The sequence below is a fragment of the Rhineura floridana genome, chromosome 8 (genome assembly GCF_030035675.1).
Source record: "Rhineura floridana isolate rRhiFlo1 chromosome 8, rRhiFlo1.hap2, whole genome shotgun sequence".
NCBI lineage: Eukaryota > Metazoa > Chordata > Lepidosauria > Squamata > Rhineuridae > Rhineura > Rhineura floridana.
In genome coordinates this window covers 116,736,106-116,756,958 of record NC_084487.1, presented here as the reverse complement: position 1 = coordinate 116,756,958, position 20,853 = coordinate 116,736,106, and the positions used below count along the sequence as shown (strand labels likewise).

The 20,853-nt window shown below is 41.7% G+C and overlaps 1 protein-coding gene across 9 annotated transcripts in view; it reads left to right on the top strand.

Annotated features, from left to right (window-relative positions):
- The window catches only part of BMAL2 (basic helix-loop-helix ARNT like 2), a 68,408-nt gene that overhangs the window by 32,515 nt on the left and 15,040 nt on the right, over nt 1–20,853 (top strand). For 7 of the 9 annotated variants that reach the window (XM_061582195.1, XM_061582197.1, XM_061582193.1 and 4 more), the window contains 6 exons: nt 1,887–1,925; nt 7,593–7,750; nt 9,305–9,384; nt 13,702–13,794; nt 15,874–15,991; nt 20,558–20,704. In XM_061582195.1, coding sequence (XP_061438179.1) covers nt 1,887–1,925; nt 7,593–7,750; nt 9,305–9,384; nt 13,702–13,794; nt 15,874–15,991; nt 20,558–20,704 — 635 coding nt within the window. The remainder of the gene's footprint in view (nt 1–1,886; nt 1,926–7,592; nt 7,751–9,304; nt 9,385–13,701; nt 13,795–15,873; nt 15,992–20,557; nt 20,705–20,853) is intronic. The other 2 variants (XM_061582192.1, XM_061582199.1) reach the window with 1 other exon arrangement.

Genomic DNA, 20,853 nt, shown 5'->3' with positions numbered 1-20,853 from the left:
GCCCTGAACCCCTTGTTTTGGAATAATGTATTGACCAGTGACAAATACTCCCTTCTTGGGGAAGGTGGTGGAGAGAGTTGTGGTGGGACAGCTGTGAGCATTCTTGGATGACATGGATTATTTAGGTCCATTCCAACCTGGATATGGGCCTGGGGATTGGGCTGAGTTGGCCTTAGTCATCCTGAATGATGACCCTTACAGAGAGTGGGACAAGAGAAGTGTGACTCTTCTCCTTGCTTTCTTTGTGGTGTTTGATAACATTAACCATGCTATCCTTGTGGACTGGCTGTGTGGAGTGAGAATTGGGGCACTGTGTTACAGTGGCTCCAGTCATGCTTACAAGACCGCAACCAGAGAGTAGTATTGGGAGAGTGCTTTTTAGTCCCTTGGCAGTTATGCTATGAGGTGATGCAGGGCTTTATTTTACTAATGCTATTTAATATCTATATTAAACTGCTCGGAGCAATCATTAGGATTTTGGGGACAAGGTACCATCAGTATGCTGATGAAACTCAGCTCTGTTTCTCCCTAACATTTGTATGAGGAGAGGCTGTGTGGGCCCTGGACCGATGCGTGGATGCATTGGTGGGGTGGATGAGGGAAAACTAAGCTGAGCCTGAATTTTGGCAAGACAGAGACACTGTGGATGAGCTATTCCTGTGTCCGTAAAATTGGTCAATTGCCTGCCCTGGATGAGATTGAACTCTCCCTGAAGGAGCAGGTATGGAGGTGCTTCTGGGCCTAGCTTTATCACTAGAGGCTCAGGAGGCCTCAACAGCTAGAAGTGCCTGGGACCACAGCTATGTCCGCCTTTGGACTGGGAGAGCTTGACCACAGTAGTTCAGGTGTAGGTGACTTCAACATTGGATTACTGCAATGCATTCTGTGTGGGGTTTCCCCTGTGCTTGGTTTGGAAATTGCAGTTAGAGCAGAATGCTGCATCACAGTTGCTGACACACATAATGCCTCTGCTCAGAGATCTGCACTGGCTTCCAATTTGTTACTGGGCCAAGTTCAAGGTGTTACTATTGGTATATAAAGCCCTTATCAGCTTGGGACCAGTTTACCTGCGAGATCACCTTATTCCATATGTGCCCATTCAACTGCTTTGATCTGCGGAACTGGCACTGTTACAGGTGTCACACAATACTCGTTATGCATTTGTAAAAAATTGTTCTTTTAGTGTGGCAGCACCTATGCTTTGGAACACCTTGCCTATTAAAATCAGGCAGGTGCTGTCACTGTATTCATTTCAGCGCTTGCTTAAAACATTTCTGTATAAGGAAACCTATCCAGACATGTAATTCTGATGTTTTTTAAATAAATAAATAGGTTTCCCACTCCTGCAGTTTGTGGTAGCATAGTGTATTTGGATAGTTCTCTTAGGTTTTTTCATGTTACAGCAAAATCTTGGATATCTCTTCATCACAATAGCAGCGAAACAATAGGGAAAAGTCTTAGAATCACATTGCTAGAATGCCAGTGTCTACTAATAAACTTTGTAATTGTTGTTCAAGGTAAAGGAGAGTTCTTCTCTTTTGACATTCTTCCATATCCAAGGTCTGTTGTAGGAATAGTAGGAAAAATTCAGCATTTTTTCTACTACAGTAGGGCCCCACTCATACGGCAGGTTACGTTCTGGACCCCCGCTGAAAAGCGGAACTCATTGAATAGAATGGCACACGATGCCCGAAAACCGCCGTAAAAGCTGAACAAGCGCCGTATGAGTGGGGCTTTAGTCTAATTGCGTCTAATTGAGATTGCTGCATTAGTGAAGCGCCGTAAAGCGAAGTGCTGTAAAGCGGGGCCCTACTGTATATTTATTCTTCATTCTTGATGTCTTGATTTTTGATGTCTTCTAAAAAATTTAAATTCTCTTTCTCTAGGTGTGCATGTGGCATTGATGTTGATGATCTCCAGAGCAGGTATAATGCATTAACTAACAAGCAAATAGAGAAATACATTTATTGTGTTCAGGAGTGTTGAGGGATGGGATTAAATGTATATTTGTGTCTGTATCCTTTCAAAGTGCTAATGAAGATCACGTAAAGATTAAATGCCTAGAAATATTGGAAATACCCAGAAATAAATTGTTAGGTAAAACAGTGTTTCCCCTTTAGATAAAATGGCTAGTATTTGTTTAGCTGATAGAGTTACTCTGAACCTGAGAACCGAATGGACTGCAGAACTCCAATATTTACTGGGCATAAAACAGTACAAGATCATCCACATGGGACAGTAGAAGATCCTAGGAAGAGAGAGGCTGGTGTATTCTCATCTTTAGTGCATGTGCAGGAGTTAATTCAGGCTTTAACTTATTTGTTTGCTTGAAGGCCCATGGTTTTAGTTTTAAGTTGATGAGGTATTAACTTTTAGTTAGTGTTAAATTTAGATTTAACTGTAGATCACGTTCATGTGATATTTAAACATACACACTTCTATAATTGAAACCTGAAAAGAGTTTTCAGCAGTCAGCAGTTTATCCACCATGGATACTCAGCCCCTACTAGGGATGGGATCCATTAGTTGGTGCCACTTCAAAAAGCATTCTGTCAACCTAACAGGTAGTATTGATTCAAGTTCATTCTGTGTCCGCTACCAGCTGCTTGTACAGGCCTGATTTTCCCCTCTCCAAAACTATTGATTTTGAAAGAAAACACTGATAAAGGAAAGGAATGCAGTTTTGCTGTTTCCTCCACTATGCCTAAGGCTGGTCAGTTTTCACATTAGCAAGCAGACAGACTGGCTGTTTTTCTTTTGGAAAGGAAAAGAGGAAAGCAGCTTTCAATGTCCCACCATCTCCTCCTAGAGTCAGCGTGGGTGAGACTTGGTTTTTTTCTTCCCGCTTAGAATTTGGATTACTCAAGTGGTAGGGGGTGGCAGAGAGATGTATTACTGTGCTGTGGGTAAAACAGTAAAAGAACAATATATTCCAGGGAACATTCTAGGAGGAAACAAACCAGTGTTGGAGGAAAGCCACTGAAGTTCAGAACAAACAGGATTGCTGCACAAAGATGGAGAATATGCAGATCAATGAAAAATCCAGTGCTAAATCCAAATTAAGTGGAATTCTCGTCCATCCCTAGCCCCTGCTGATGTTTGCATGTCAATATTTTCTTCTATCTCTAGTTACTTGTCCTTACCTCCAGTTATTAATTGCAGAAATCAGTGTGGCTCTTTTTATATTTTCTTGCTGTTCAGAAAACTTAGCAATTTGTTGTGTTGTGTTCACCCTGTCCTATTTTCCCCTAAGTATTACTGCATAATTTTGTATAATGGTGGAGGAATAACCCAAATAATGATGATTTCCCCCCTTCCAACTGAATAACAGAACTCTTTTTTTAAGTGAAGGAGTGAAGATGAAGAACATATAAAAAAATAAATATTTCAGGTTCTGCAACTTAGGAAAAAATAGTTTTCTGAAACAAACATATTAATTTAAATGCTAGTCATCATGATCAGGTAGAGAGTCTTCTTCATAGTAACACCCTGATTATGAAACAACCTGCTTCCATCCTTCTGGTGTTTTGGCGGGGTTGTGTTCACCCAGGGTTTCTAAGTAATATAATCTGGTCCTCTCAGTTTTAAAACCTGTGTTTTAACTTTGGGGTTGTAGTGAGCTTTGCATGCTGGCTACTTTTTAGTCTATGGTTTTATGTTTTATTTTGTGTTTGCTTTTATACTTATTGTAAGCAGCCCACAAAATTTTGTTATAGGGCAGCATACAAATGTTATAATGGCTCATAGTGCAATCCTGTGCATGTCTATTCAGAATTAAGTGATACTTACTCCAGTGAACCTTACTTCAAGGCAGTAGTGGATGGTTAGGCAGTGTGGGTGGTGCACTGTTGCTCTCCCAGCTTCTGAACTTGGTGGGTTGCTGCTGCTAACTGAGAGAGGAAGGAGTGAGGTGCAGGGAGCGCAATGACCCGCAGTGGCGAGTGTCAGATTGGCTCTGCTACCGCACCTCACTTTGATCTCCTTGCACCTTCCCCGCTTGGTTAGTGGCTGTGACCCATTATGTTCAGAAGCCTGGGAAGAAACAGTGCCCCACCTGAGCCACCTCACTGTCTGTTACTGCTTCAAGGTAAGTGTGTGTGGGATCATAGCCATAAGCATATTTAAGTTCCATTGATGTAAATTGTAGAGTGCTTAAGATTATTTTAACTTTGGCAAGATTCTGCTCATCATTCCTGAAATGTTGGCGATGCTCTGGAAGTCCCATCTCATGGCTTGTACTTCTGTCACAGCATTGTATAAAAACAGATTTTTACAGACCAATACTAAATCTTTCTACTTAGCAATATAGTGTAGTCCTACTCATAAATACGCCCTATTGAATTAGTGGAACTTACTTTAAGGTCCATGGGTAGACTGCAGCCTTAGTTAACATTAAATATTTAGGTTCCACTCAGAACACTGTAATGCTGCAAGCTCCATTTGAGGTGGAGCACCTATATATATATATTTCATTAACCTTTTTAAAAAACATTTTTTGGGGGGATGATCACTTCCAAATTTCTTGAATTGACTTCGAAGAAATCTGCCTCAATATTGTTTTAATAAATTGTGATGCATCTAGGTATATGCCATTGTGTAATTGATTGTAGATTAATATAATCAACACCTGCTAACATTACTGCACCATTAAATAAAATGACAGTGCAAGATTGATCCCGTTTCCATCCAAGATCTTAAGGACAGGAGTTGAGATTTTGTAATCAAAGCACCTGTTTGTTCACAAATTGTTCACATATTTCTGTTCTGTCCACAGGTTTTACTGTGTGAACATTAAAACTAAATACACTTGCCTACTTGGATACTTGGGGGCAGGAATGAAGTGGTGAAGAAATAGTCTGGGCAGTGATTAATAGGTAGAGGTGGAGAGACCATGAAAGGGTCTTTAGAATATACTTCTGCAAGTTGCCAAGTTTTCTCTGTAGCACTGGCCTGATTCGCACTTCACACTAAGCTAAACCATGGCTTAGCACAGTGTTTCTCATCCGGTGTGCCTCCAGATGTTGTTGGACCACAATTCCCATCTTTCCTGACCATTGGCAATGCTGGCTGAGGCTGATGGGAGTTGTGGTCCAACAACATCTGGAGGCACACCGGTTGAGAAACACTGGCTTAGCATGAACATGACGGCTCCTGGAGAGGAACTTGCAGTTGCTTCATTTCTCCCTAGTCCTTTTGGCTTCTGCACTGAGCAAAGCATGTTCCCTACACCAAGGCTCATGGTTTAGCTCTCTGCACTATGAGCTGTAACCAAGGTTTATGGCTTGTGGTTAGTTTGGTAACAATGAGCCCACGTTTGGACAACACATCAAGTCAAACCTTGGCTCATCTCAACATAGTGTGGCAGCATAAAAGACTGGGGAGTGAAGTGGCTGCAAGTTCCCCCCCAGGAGCCCTCATGTTTGTCTTAGCATGATGTGCAAAACAGGCCAATGAGGGCTACAAAATGACAATTAGAAAAAAGCAAATCGCCATCTCTCAGTTCTGTATTGTCAGTGATATGAGAAGTGATAGTTTTTTGGTTAATTGTACTCACTGGTTGTGGTGAATTAAGGCTGCACTTATTATTTAGAGAATGTTCACTGTAGAACACTTTGGAGTACATCCCCTTAAGATGGGAGTTCACATGTGGTGACTAGTGATGGTTGATATACAGGCCTTTTATAATACCAAAAATGATATGCTGCTGTGAATGTATATGTTCGGTATTTAGGAAGAATTCAGATCTGTAGCTTGAAAAGTTTCATTAGGTTTTTTCCTCATAAAACATACTCATGTCTTGTCATCAGATCTTAAACTCGTATCCCCTTGAGCTTTCTCATTCTATACCATACACTGTCAGACATTCCTGGATGTATTTCTGCTTGTTTTAGGCTACTGTGCTATGCACACACCCTTTGCGGTATGTTTCATTGAAATCTGATTACTTGCTTCCAAGTGAGCCTGTGTAAGATTAAAAGGTAAAGGTGTCCCCGCACTTGTAGTGCGAGTCGTTTCCAACTCTTAGGGTGACATCTTGAGATGTTTACTAGGCAGACCGTATATATGGGGTGGGATTGCCAGTTCCTTCCCTGGCCTTTCTTTACCCCCCAGCATATGCCGGGTGCTCATTTTACCGACCACGGATGGATGGAAGGCTGAGTGGACCTCGACCCCTTTTACCGGAGATTCGACTTCCTCCTTCTGTTGGAATCGAACTCCGGCCGTGAGCAGAGCTTTCGGCCGCGTTACCGCCGCTTACCACTCTGCGCCACGGAAGATTACACTGCACTATTTATAAGGTCAAAAAGGAAAGGGAGTTTTTTTTATAACTATATAGATGTCTATATTTACGCGAGAAGATTGAAATGTGTCTTATTTCATTAATAGCTATATTTGTATAAAATATTGAGTTAACAATCCAGTAAGAATTAAGAGAATATGCAACACCAGGAACATTTTGAAAGAGCTATGCTGTGAATATGAGAGGGTTGTATCACTTTATACTGCCATCAGATATGCAAGACTATTAGAAAGAGGGTTTAGAAGATATTAAAGAAATTGCATAGGTTTTCTTCAGTTAATTCTAAAGGTTGCATTATTGAATGATTTAAGGAGTTGTGAAAAGAGAGAATACAGAATGTCAGTGAGTCACTTGGTAGAAAGGGCACAATATTAGTTATATAATTGGTATAGGAGAATCTGGGTTATAATGTGTTCTACAAATATGAAATGTTTAAACACTTGTGTGATAAACGAAGCTATGATTTATTTCTTGATGACTGGAGATATATATTTCCAGTATACCCATGAACATAAATAAATAAATAAGTCTGTGTCTGTGTTAGAATTGCTTAATATGTTTTTTAATAATGTGTTTAACCCTTTTTTAAAGTTGTTTTTAAAAAATGTTTTAACGTTGTTTTGTTTTAATGTATTTTAAGATCGGATTTTATGATGTTTTAAAGTGTTTTTAGCGCTTTGTTTGCCACCCTGGGCTCCTGCTGGGAGGAAGGGCGGGATACAAATTAAATAATAATAAATAAATAAATATTATGAAGTTAGCTTAATAGACAGTAGGTCGCCTAAAGCAAAACTCACGTTTACTCAGAGGTCCCATTGAGTTCAGTTGGACTTACTCCCAGCAAAGTGTCTATAGGACTGCAACCGTTTTGCATCTTAAAGCTGTACATGTTTATACAACAGATCTACTTCTTTGGTTTTGTAATGTCTATATTTTGAGTACAGACGTGCCCCAAGGCAATAATGCACAAAGACATCAAGTGAAGATAAATATAACAAAAACTGAAGCTCTTTAGAAGAAGGATGTTACATTTTACAAAATCTAAAATACATTTATAAAAGTTTTCTGAATTCTTATTTGTTGGTACTGAGGAATTTGATTCTGTACATTTTGTGTTTTAGCTTGCCATACTTTCCCCATTGTTTCATAATGATAATCATTGATAATTATGGGTGGCACAAAGAATTAAAAATTGTATTACTATGTAAAAAGCAATAGATTAAATTTAGGAACTGATGTATGACCGAGAGGCAAGCCTAATGTAAAGATGCGTCTTTCACATTTTTCCTAGGGAGGCTCATAGCCAAACAGAAAAAAGAAGAAGAGACAAAATGAATAACCTCATAGAAGAATTATCTGCTATGATACCTCAGTGCAATCCAGCAGCCCGTAAACTGGATAAACTTACAGTATTAAGAATGGCTGTGCAGCACTTAAAGTCATTGAAAGGTGAGTAAAAAATATTAAATATCCTATTTGGGTGGAAATTAAACATCAGTTTTTCATCCACTTCACCAGTGCAGAGTGACTTCCACAAATATAAATATTAGTGTCATGTGTAAGGTAAATGCTTTCTTTAGTTGTAATGCCTTTTGAACAAGTTACCTTTCTATCAGGCATGAAAAGTGTTGTGACACGTTCTAGTGTTGCACAGACAACAGCAGTCCTTGCTTTTAGTGCTGGTAAAACAGCCCATCAGATTTTGATGCTTAGAATAATTTCCCACTGCCTTTGGCTGTTTAAGAAAAGAATGGAGTTTATTCCTAGCAAAAACCCCTGAAAGATGTTTTCACCAGTTTTGTCTTTGCTATGATCATATCAATTTAGGACTCCTTGTATAAAGGCTTTGGTGGGACTATCTTCAGTTAAGATGCTTATACATCTACAAGATCAGTCAGTTTCAAGTATTTACAGTGCAATCCAATACTTGTCTACTCAGAAATAAGCACCATTGGGTTCAATGGGACTTACTTCCAGGTAAGTGTGTATTGGATTGCATCCTTATTTGCTTAACCTTAAACATCTTGGGACCAGGATAGCTGAAGAAGCACTCTTTTCCTTATTGCCCTACATGATCATTACAATCAGCTGAGTAAGTACATTTGGTCGCGCAGCTGTCTAGGGAAGTGCAGTTAGTGGCCAACAGAAGGAGGGTCTTTTTTGCAGTGGTGCCCATACTATAAAACCATTTCCCTCTGAGCTTAGATGAGCATCCACTTTAATTAAATTCAGGCATCTTTTAAAAACATATTTGTACACCTAAGCCTTAGCTGGTGCTTGAGCTCAGTATATTATAATTTTAACTTGGTTGAAGTCTTTCAGTTGCATATCCTCTTCGTTGTGATACGTGTTCTAATATTGTTGTGCACATCCTTGAGACTTGATGAGAATGTGATACACAAATGTTTTTAATAAATAAATAATAGTTCTGGTTTAGGGGAATATATGCCTGTGAGCTGGCATCAGAAAAATTGGGAAATTATTTTGTGAAATCACTAGAATTTAAGAATGTCTAAAAGCTTATTCCTATGTTAACCTTATTGTAAGGTAACCTGTGCAATTAAGCCTGTACAGATGGCAGAGGTTAAAGATTGCATCCAATGATATCTCCCTTAATTCAGCCTAACATTCCTAGCTTGTTGCTTATTTTTGAGTGGCTTCTCACTCATAATGGCATCTTCTACTTGCAGCTTGAGTAAATAGACAACAGCCTCCTTCCTAATAACTTCTTGGAACGATAATCCATTCAGAATACAATCCTCTGTTTTTCCACATGACCCTAGCTAATTGAGGAAGCATGTCCATGTGATTTCCATATCTTTTGTTTTTGGTTTCATTTGTGAACCGATATTGCCAGCTTGTATAAAAAGAACAAGAATGTCAGTAGTTGTGCTTTTGTGTGTGCATATTTTGTATTTTTTTCTTCTTCCAGTAAATCAAGGACTGTGTTTTAAACCTCTTTGTCTGTTTTTGACCTCCTTTTGTAAATTTTTCATTTTGAAGGTTCTACTAGTTCTTACTCGGAAGTCCGGTATAAGCCTTTGTTTCTACAAGATGATGAACTTCAACACTTAATCCTTAAGGTAAGTAAAAAAGATCAGAATTGGCTATTCTTTAAACAGCAGCTGCTTCACATTGCATTATTTACTTCTAAAATACCTACTTTGCCTTTCTCCAGGACAATCTCAAGATGGCATTTTTACTCTCTCTCTCTCTCTCTGTGTGTGTGTGTATGTATGTATGTATGTAATGTAGACATCTATACACACACACACAATATATGTGTGTGTGTATATACACACACAAAAATCCAAAATAATAGACATTAAGTAGCATTGAAATCTGCTTCTGAACTTTCAAATAGTTCAGATTGCTGCCCCTCCTTGCAATCTACAAGTAAGCTGAAGAGAACATGGCAACACGTGCTAGATTGGGGCCCTGCATTGTTCTAGCTCAGTGATTCCCAAACTTTTCCCCCCTACTGACCACTTGAAAATTGCTGGTGGTCTTGGTGGACCACTTGATGATTTTTCTGCCTGTTGTATCATTTATAATGCACTACGCTAGATGCTGTACGATTTTAATTGTATTTTTATTGCTTCTTATACAAACCTGATCCTTGAAGGAAAGTGTGACCCAAACCAAAGCAGATAGTTGACCAGTTATCCATTCTCAGGAACCATCCACTCCCAGTGGCCTCATGTAGAGGTTAGATAGCGTTAGGGACAGGTTGGTCCCTGTGGCTCTCCACAGCACCATCCAGTGCTATTCTCTACAACCAACCCTGGAGACAGGACTGGAACCACTCTAAAACAGTGCCCTAGTGCCCATCTCACAAAGCCGGTTCAGGAGGATGCTATGGTCAATTGTGTCACAAGCCACTGAGAGATCAAATAAGAATAACGTGGTTGCACTCTCCCTGTCCTTCTCTTGATAAAGGTCCTATAACCAGGCCTGAACCTTGATTGGAATGGGTCAAAATAATCTTCATCCAAAAATACTTGGAACTGTCGCACCACAACTTTCTCTGTCGCCTTTGTCAGAAAGGGTGTATTTGTAAAATGTGTAGCATATTCGTGGATTTTTTTTTACTTAACATTTATACATTTATAACTTACTGTGATGGTGCAGGGGTGGCCAGTGTTGATACCTCCAGATGTTACTGGACAACAACTTGCACCATCCCTGACTATTGGCCATGCTGGCTAAGGCTGATGGGAATTGTAGTCCAAAAATTATCAAAACCATACTGTTGGAGGAATTGATGGTCTTGAAGAGGACAACAAAACAAAAAACAGATTAGCTCACAGAAAATTACTAGTATAGCTATACTGACATAAAGATGATTTTAACAGAAAGCTATCATGTATGGAACCTTTAAACAGAATTGGGAATTTGGGAGTAATGCAGAACACAGCAACAAATGCAATGGAGCTGGTTAGACATCTTCAGTGGACACCCATACTCTTTGATTCCCTATGTCTTATCATCCAGGGCACTGGATGCACATGATCAGTTTCACTTGATCCTCAACCCTTATGCTGGTTAATCTTGAAAATTTCACAGAACAAGTTATAGAAGGCCAAAATGCTCAGTAAACAATTCTGACCACTATTTGGGAAGAAAAAAACTTATGCTCACCTACTTTAAAGTAAACTTAATTGAATTTGCTGGAATTTACTTCTGGGTAAATGCGCTTATGATTGAACTGTTTTTCACTGTCTATAACATGTACAGTGTGACTATCTGCCTGTTGGACATATCTCATGGGTGTACTCTTGGTGCAATGAGTTTGTGGCTCTCCAGGTACAAGTTTGTTTCCTTGAGGCCAAGGTGGCTGACCTGGATAAGCTGAGAGAGGCAAACAGTTTGTGGATGAGGCCTTTGGGGGACATTATAACTGTGTCTCACTCCCAGGATGATAGCTCTCCTGCTATCATGGAGAATGAGGGCCTTGGGAAAGGAGAGGGTCTATCTGAGGAAGAATGAAATGATCCCTTAGAAGGGACCCATTCCTTGGGGATGAGTGAATATTCTGTTGTGCTGAGGATACTTCTCTGAGGGGATTGAGGGATCCTGGTCGTGGGCGATTTCATCATTAGGAACATAGATAGTGGGGTATGTGATGAGCGTGAAGGCCACAGTGGGATTTGCCTGTCTGGCGCGAAAGTTGCAGATGCTGCCAGTTGGTTATGTAGTTTGGTGAATAGGGCTGGGGAGGAGTCAATACTCATGGTGCATGTTGGTACCAATAACATGGGGAAACGAAGTTGTGAGGTCCTGGAAGCAAAATTTAGGTTGCTAAGTAGGATGTCCTCATAGGGATGGGAACCATTGAACAGTGCTGTTTCAAAAACATTCCATCGATCTAACGGGCAGTATCAATTTGAGTTTGTTGTTTGCCTGCTATCTACTGCTTTTATTGGTCTGATTTTTTCTTCCAACTATATTGATATTAATATCAATATTGTGGAAAGAAATACCAATAAATGAAAGGAAATACTGATATTTTGAAAGGAAAGTGACTTCGCCTCCTTTTCCACTATGACTGAGTCTGGTCAGTTTTCATGTTAGCAAGTAGATAGCTGTTTTCCTTTTGGAAAGGAAAGGAGGAAAGCAGCTTTCAGTGCCCCCCCCATTCCCCACCTCCTCAGCAAGCCTATAGTCCTTAACATGGGACAGGCTCTTTAGGGCTAGGTTACCTTTTAATCTCTATTATAGGCTTGGTTTGCTTCCTGCTGCTTGGCATTTGGGTTATTCAAGTGGAGGGGGGCTGGGGGAGAAAGAGAGAAACCTGTACTGCTGTGCTGTGAATAAATTCAATAAAAGAACAATGCATTTGAAGGGGGAAATCTAGTGTTGAGGGAAAGCCACAAAATTTCGGATTAAACAGGATTATTCCACAAAGATGGGGAATATGCGGATCATTGAAAAATCTGGTGCTAAATCCGAATTCAGTTGAATTCTCACCTATCTCTATGTGCTCACAGTAGACTATTCCTGATAGTTGGACTACGACCTGGGAGACCAGGGTTCGAATCCCCACATAGCCATGAAGCTCACTGGGTGACCTTGGGCCAGTCACTGCCTCTCAGCCTCATGAAAACCCTATTCATAGGGTCGCCATAAGTCGGAATCGACTTGAACACACACAGCCTGTCTACCACATTCTGCACTAGCTGCAGTTTCTGAACTAAATGCAAGCGTAGCTTTATATAGCGCATATGACAGTAATGCCATTTTATTTGTACTGTTCAATTTCAACTGTACAATCAAAGACATGTTTAAAAGGTGAAGAAACAACCAGTTTTAAAGAGGAAGTATGGACTAAGTAACTGCCCCAGTTTTGGGTACATTGAAATAGCGACTGTTCTAACACATTCCTACTTCATTTTACATTCACATAACATGTTGTTGTTGTACTGTGAATGTAAAGATTGACAGACACCAAATATATCCCATGACTCCTGTCTGGTAGTCTTGTATCACTTCACATACATATTATATAGTCATCCCTTCAATGTTGTGACCTGTATGCTGACCAGACCTCTCTCACAGAAGGAAAGGAGACCTCTAGTTCAGTTCCTGACTAATGCTTCGCAGACTCCATTCCTTGGAGAAGTATAAAAGCTTGTACAATCCAAAACATATAAATCCTCCAAGGTATTGGTCTTATTTTATATGCTCATTCTGATGGAGCCACTGAGTATACTGTATTGTTTGGTTGAAGCTTTATTCTGAACTGGCAACTACCTTTTTTGCAATTCTGGTTCATCAGAGACTTTCAGATAATGTTCCAGGTTTTGTTAGGGTTTTTGGTTCTGGTTCAGTTTGTCTCTGTTTTAGACATCCTGGAAGGATCTAGGAGGTTTCTTCCTCAGATTATTTATTCATTACCATATTTGTTAAGTCATTTTTCTCACAGAAGTGACCCAAACTGACTTGCATTAAAACAAACATAATCAATAAAAACCTAAAAAACACACCAATACAAATAAAGAGCAGGTCTACTATAAGAGCTCAGATCATACACGTTAAGGGCCAAAAGCCTGGGTAAATAGGAAAGTCTATGCCTGGTGCCTAAAAATAAAGGTGGCACCAGGCATGCCTCTCTGAGGAAAGAGCATTCCTCTGATGTTGGAAGGGAAATCCTGAATCCAAGGTGCATCAATTTTAAAGATTAAAAGCCATCACTTTGAATTTTGCTTGGAAACACACAGGGACCCAGGGAAAATGTTTTATCAAGGGTAAGATGTTCAAGTGTGCCTTAAACGATTAAAACTACTGTCAACATTATAAAACCTCTTTTTCTGTCCCCTGAGGTCTTGCTTTTTCTGCCTAGCTGCCTATGTTTGCTAATAATGGTGTATGTGTGTGTTGTTTTCTCTCTTAATTTACAGGCTGCAGATGGGTTCCTCTTTGTGGTTGGATGTGACAGAGGAAAAATCTTGTTTGTTTCCAACTCTGTTCTGAAGATACTTAACTATGACCCAGTAGGTGATATTGTGTAGTAGATTTTAATTCTAAAGTCCTAAAAAGAGACTTCAAATGTATGTGAAAAAAATTAACTAGTTTACCAAACGATTTTTGCATCATTAAAAAGCAGTAGAAAGGTGCCAATGTTTTGCTGTGAATTTTATCATGGAACTTTGATTTGGGTGTTTGAGACATTGTAGGGAAAACATGGCCACTATTTGGACTGCTGCTGTTGCAGCAAAAAAAGTTGAAGAAAAAGAAGGGAAAGATCTATTTCTGGCTGCTGCTACTTTTCAAATACAGCTCTCTGCTTGTACAAAATTTTTGTAATGTTTCTTCTACCCCCTCCAAAAGTTGTAGAAAATGTCTCCTTACGCTTCTGTGGTTTGCCAGTGGGCCTTCAAAAATGGATGACATTTTTGGCACTGCACTAGAAAATACATTTTCTTAGAGCTATGTAATAGTCATAGAATATCAGGGAAACCTTTCCAGTGAGACCATTTCTTTCTGTGAGAGCTGGGGAAGAGAAACTCTCAAGAAGGTTTAAATGCCCATTCTTGAAGCTATTAAATTCTGTTTAATTCATGTATAGGAGGCATTTATTGTATTTTTTATTTGACAGTTCTCACTAAACATCAGAAGTGCCTGTCCTGACTTTTGTGTAAAGGCAAAGGTTTTGGGTTTTTGTCATGCATACCAAGCTCCAAGCCCCCTTGACTGCTTATAACAATCATCACTCTGAGCACACAACCAGTAAACTGGCCATATATTATTCCAAAAGAATAATTACAGCTGGTCTGAAATACTGGAGCAATTGATGTCCCCCACAAATGGTGCCTTTGCTACACTGCTAATGTAATGTGTTAGTTTGAATGGTCTGGAGGTTACTGACTCCCAGTATAGGGGAGGGACCTCTGGTGAATTTGAGGACCCTCTGAGCAACTGGCACTTGGGGGATAAAGTTGCTTGACTTCAGAATGACCCTGATTCTGCAGTAGTTGCAGTTCCAGATGAAATACCCAGTGCCAGAATTGTGAGATCAGTTTCAGCTAATGTAGTGAGCTGATATAGACAAGCTGCTGGCAGCTATACAACAGACCACGTGCCCTCTTGACCCCTATCTCTTCTGGCTTATTAAATATTTATAGCAGAAGGGGTTGAACTGGTTGGATCCAGAGTGTGTTAATGCTTCATTGTGTGAAGGGGTGGTTCATGCTGCTTTGAAAGAGGTGGCGGCACAGGCAGTGTTCCTAAAGAAACCAGCCCTGGACCCCTTGTTTTGGAAGAATGAATTGACCAAACCAAAATATCTGCTTCTTGGGTAAGATGGTGAAGAGAGTTGAGGTGGGACAGCTGTAAGCATTCTTGGATGACAGATTATTTAGAACCATTCCAATATGGGTTGGGGTCTGGCGATGGGGCTGAGTTGGCCTTGGTCACTATGATGAATGACTTTCAGAGTCCAGGAAAAGGAGAGTGCAACCCTTGCTCCTACTTCTTGTTTTCTCTGCAGCTTGTGATACCGTTGACCTCATTCTGGAATTGTAGATAGATATTTCACAATAAAATACTTAGTTTAACTTTTTAAGTACTATTGATTGTCCAGTTACAAGTTCCAATCCTATACCCTTCACTTCCACGCATACCCTATGGTTTTTGTTTTGGGTAAGCTGCTTTTACATTGAAGGGCTGGGTATATATTCCAAAAATAAATACACACCCTTTCCATGCTGAGTGTTGTAGAAGGAGTTCTTCAGACACAGGTGGCTCTTCCCCTTTAGTGACTGACAGTGGGCAAGCTTCACCTGCATGAATTTCCCTCGCAGAACAATGTTCATTGCTTGCTTTACCATTGAATTTCAGGGCTTCATAATGTTATTTCAGTAATTGCCAGCCAGTGCTCATTGCTATAACTTGAAAATATCTGATGTTCAGTTATTCAAATGCAGTTTTGTTTGATACAACTGCACTGAACAGTGATAATTGTAATGGAGTACTTTAAGTTCTTGGTGACTTTCAAAATAGTTGTGGCTTTTTGTTTATGAATGGGATATGTGATGCACAACTTGTAAGCTGCTAATGTTGTGTTCCGTTAGGCCAGTTTGATTGGACAAAGTCTTTTTGATTATCTTCATCCAAAGGATGTTGCCAAAGTGAAGGAGCAACTTTCATCTTCGGATGCTTCGCCAAGAGAAAAACTAATAGATACCAAAAGTAAGTCTCTACCTAAAAATGCTTGGGCTTCATGATTTAACTCTTCTGATATATTCATATACATGTAAACATGTTTCCATAATGCTGATTTGTATGAGCAAAACCATAAATGCTTGCTTGTACTTTAACACAATCAAAAGTGCTCCAAGAGGCATGTTTTTAGATAATGCCAGTGAGTATTGTTAGATATATGCCAAGATTATGTAATTTTTACCAGGCAAGTTAGTTTATTCTTCTTGTATTTAATAGATCTTGTTAAAAAAAAAGACCTTGTGCAGTCAAGCATGGGATAAAATGCTTCACTACTGAGAATCACTGTACTCTGAAAATGTTAAGTGTCAGTTCTAATATAACCACATCTTACTTACATTGTAAATATTACCGTATATTCCGGCGTATAAGACGACTGGGCGTATAAGACGACCCCCAACTTTTCCAGTTAAAATATAGAGTTTGGGATATACTCGCCGTATAAGACTACCCCTGCTTATGACATGCAAGCGATGTACCTTACTGGCGATTGGCTGGTTGTTGTATACAAAGCAGGGGATTTGAACCCCAGCCTTCCAGGTCTTAATCCAATTCTCTAACCACTATACTCCACTAGCATAAAATAAAACTCGGCATACATCCTAACCGCTACACCGCGCCACATAAAATGAAACAAAACCTAGCTAGGGGACAGGGTGGTACAGAGCGAAACAAGTGCCAGGGATGAGTTGGGTGTTTTTAAGCTCCACACCCTAAAAATGAGATGATGACATCAGCCTGTGCTGGCACCTTTTCACTTTGGAATAGTCTACTGCACAAAACACTAGTCCCTATGATTGCCATTGCTTCTTTTTAGCCTGCATCGCAGCCTCCCCTGCCCTGGTGCCCACCAGATGTTTCGGACTACAACTCCCAACTGTGCTGGCTGGGAGTGGTCGTGCAAAACATCTAGAGGGCCCTGGGTTGGCAGAGGGTGCTGTGCCCCAAACATTTCCATTTCCAGGCCGATTCTAACAGAACCACCACACTGCAAATTCAAACAGCTTAGCTTAAGAAAAAGCATACAGAATTGCCATGACTTTGCCCACATGCCCTGCATTTAAACACACACAGATGCAGCTTCCCCTGCCGCCTTCCAAGGTCTTAGCGATCAAGTTAGCTTGGACAGACCTAGCTGCAACACTTCTCTTTTCACAAACAAGGGGGGGGGGAAGACAAAAATAAATAACCAAGCCCAAAACACACACACAGGGGACAGAATAAGAATTGCTAACTTATTTCGGGGAGCTGCGGTGCATTCAATTTGCAAAAAAAGTATCTATAGTGGGTGGCAAAGATTTGGTGTAGGCCTCAAGAGGAGACGGGCACTTCCTGGATCTAACAGAGAGGGGGAAGGAAAGAAGAAATTGAGCCAGGGAGAATGCACACTTGGGGGAAGTTGGACTTAAAATATTCCACAGGGATGCAACATATTTTGGGAAGGCAAGCAGAAGCATCTCCAAATAAAAGTAATAATAAAGAAGAGCTATCATGCACAAACATGGCTTTCAGGCACTGATGGGCGGTGGGGACACCATCCACAATCTTAGCTGAACAGGGCTAAACAAACAGAACATTGTCCCAACCACAATGGCCCAACCACCAGCAAAAACCAGAGATGACCCCTCCCCAGCTAGCACCAGTGTTGGACATTCAGGGGGCGGAGGGAGAAAAAGATACATAATGCCTCCTATCTCCCCCTTTTTTTGGCTAAACATTTGTAGTCAGCTGCAAAGAACTCTTCCATTTCTCAAAACACCAAAGGCCTTTAACAAAAATCTGCTTCCCCATCCCAGAGAAACAACACAAGCTGGGAAGAAGGGGGGAGGTCGGGGTTCTCCCCCCAAAAAACCCCTAAGTTAAAAAAAAACTTTATCCAACCACAATCTTTTTCATATATATTTTTAAAAGATTTTTTTAAAAGGAAGAGAAAACAAAAGGGGGGGCTTATAGATTTGAGGGGAGGGGGAAAGACCTGGAAAGGCCCCCCACCCTCTATAGAATAGGATTTCTGAGAAACAGCATCAAAAAGGAGGGAAGGGAATGATCATTACTCTAATTTTCCAAGAAGAAAATGAGCGCCAGTGTTGTTTCTGCAGCAATGAATCAGATCCGTGGGGAAGGGGGGGCTGTGAATTTACACTGCCCCCCCAAATCTCCTTATAAAAATTACCGTAGTCGGGGGCGGGGAATGCACAGCTCAAGGAACACACCTGGCCTCAAAGTAAGTTTAGCTATTAAAAGCAGCTTGCCCAGAGCTTCACGGCCACGATCCCACACACCTTTACTTGGAAGTAACCGCCCTTGAACATAGCGGGGCTTCCTTCCAAGTAGGCTGCAAAATCCTAAGCGTCTGGGGCGGGGGATCCCCCTTACCTCCGAGTAAACGTGCAGAGGGCTGGGCTGCTAACGGGATGAGTCGATGCGAAAAGTTCACCTTGGCAGGCAGGGGGGGGGGCTTCTTTACTTCCGAATAAAGGCGATTCCCGCCGGGCTTTGCTTGGGAGTGAAGAAGCCCCCGGGGGGCTTACTTTAGAGTAACGATGCAGCGGAACTGGGCGGCGCAAACTCTTTCGAGCATGAATTTCCTTGGGGAAAAAACGCCTAAGCGCTCCATGCAATCAAAAGCAGGACTGGACCCAACCTTGGCCACAAAGTAGGCCTGCTAAAATCAGAAGGCACGGCCGGGCTCCGTTAGTTTCAGTGGGTCTCCTCTGGAGTAGAACTTACCTGGAGGCCAGCCCGCAGCCGATCACACATTTCCCAACTCTAATTCGAGGGAGACCACGTCACCCCAGCCATGCCTACTCGGAAGTAAGTCCTCTTGACTTTCACGGGGCTTACTCCCAGGTAAGCGGGGTCACGAGCGCCGCCCCAGTCAGGCTCAGAAGAGACAAACATTCACACACCCCATTTGAAACCGATGGGCTCAAGTCTACTCTAAAAGTAACTTGAATTGTTGGATAACCCCCATAAGCATTTTCCCGTTAAAGGAAAGAAAAGAGACCGATCCAACTTAATATTTTGCTCACCCGATGAAGGAGAGAAAGAGAAGATGGGGAGGGGGAAGGACGGAGGGGAAAAGGAAGGTCACCCCCCACTCACCCTCTCCGACCCCAAATGGCTTAAAAGAAACGTGCCTGGCGCAGACCCGTTGAAATTAACAAGTCTAGTCAGTTTCACCAGAGGAAGCAGAATTGCTCCGGACTGGCCTGCTTTGGCTAATCTTTTCCTGAACCCAAAACGGCGTTGGAAGAAGGAAGGATTGGACAGGAGGGGGACGCTGAAGGAAGGAAAGTGGGGGGGGGAAGAGAGAGACTTGTTGCAAGGAGGAGAGAGCTGTAGTTCCTTACACTCACGTTTGGCAGGAAGTCAAATGGATATATAATATATATATTCCCCTTTCTTTCTCCGGCGCCCGGTTTAATTGATTTTTTTTGCGGGGGGGGGAGGGATGAGGAAGGGTCTCTTCGGCTTCCCACGCGGCGGCGGCGCTGCAATGGCGCCTGAAACGCAGCACCTCCGCCGCCTGCCCTCCGCGTAGCCCCGTCGAGAGGACCCAGGAGATCGGGGCTCCAATACCCCCTGCCGCTTTGCCAGGAGGCTCACCGGGGACCCTAAGTCGGGCCCTCCCTGCGGCCGCTGGATCACGCCCTTCGCCCAGCACCTGCCCTCCTCCCCGGGGCCAAGCAGACTTGGGCGCAGAAGGGCTTCCTTGGATCCAGCAGCGACCTCCAGCCATCTCGTCCGCCCCCGAGCTCCAGCCCCCACATGCCGGGCCTGATGCAGCTGCGCTCGCTCAGCGGCGGCCCGAACAAGGAGCTCCGGCAACTTCTTCCCTGTGGCTCGGCAAGCCGGGGGCAGTAGGGAGCCAAGCGGCCGGGCTCCCTCGGGGCAGCCTTCAGGTATATGCAGGGAGGGGATGGAGGCGCCCCTTCCCCTCTAAGCCGTGACCATTGGCCGCTACTGCAGCTTTGTTGTGTCTCGGAAATGTTCCACGCCGCTCGCTGACCCTCCCCCCGGCCCCTCTGATTCAGCCCCGCCGTCCGTCCTCCCGCCCGCGTCATCCCGGCCTGGCCTCTGGCTCGGCAGCTATTTTTCAGCACCCGGCGTATAAGACGACCCCCGACTTTGGAGAAGATTTTCTGGGGTTAAAAAGTCGTCTTATACGCCGGAATATACGGTACGTTATTTGCAGCTGGTTTTTGTATGAGCTTTATTAGAACCTTTTTTAAATAAAAATGTGCCTATCAAATTAGAGATGAAAACTGTATGGAGTTTAAATTCATACTCCAATAATGTTTCGTGCATAACATTGGTTGCGTTGTGAAATACCGTGCTGCTTTTTCCTCTTGAGGTTCTTAATCATATTTCTTAATTTTAAAATTTTAATTCATCAGAGGTTTCTAAACATACATGCTAACATTTCAGAAACAATCTGAAAATATATTCGAAGCGTGTTAAAACAGAATAGTATTTTTAATTCCCATGAAAAGCATTTTTGTGTTGTGCTCTTCTTTTTTTAAATTTTAAAAGCCGGTTTGCAAGTTCACATGGATTTTCAAGTAGGATCATCATCTCGTCTGTATTCTGGTGCTCGACGTTCATTTTTTTGTCGAATAAAGTATACAAAAAACACAGTGAAAGAAGAAAAGGAGTCCTTGCCAAACTCAAAAAAGAAAGGTATTTCTTAAATAAGTGAAGAAACTTTTATTTAAAAAACTGTATGTGTTAAATGATAATGCAATTGTATTGCTATTGTATGTTTTAAGGCTGTATTTCTATACACACTTATTTGGAAGGACCATAAAGCTTAATGGGACTGACATCTG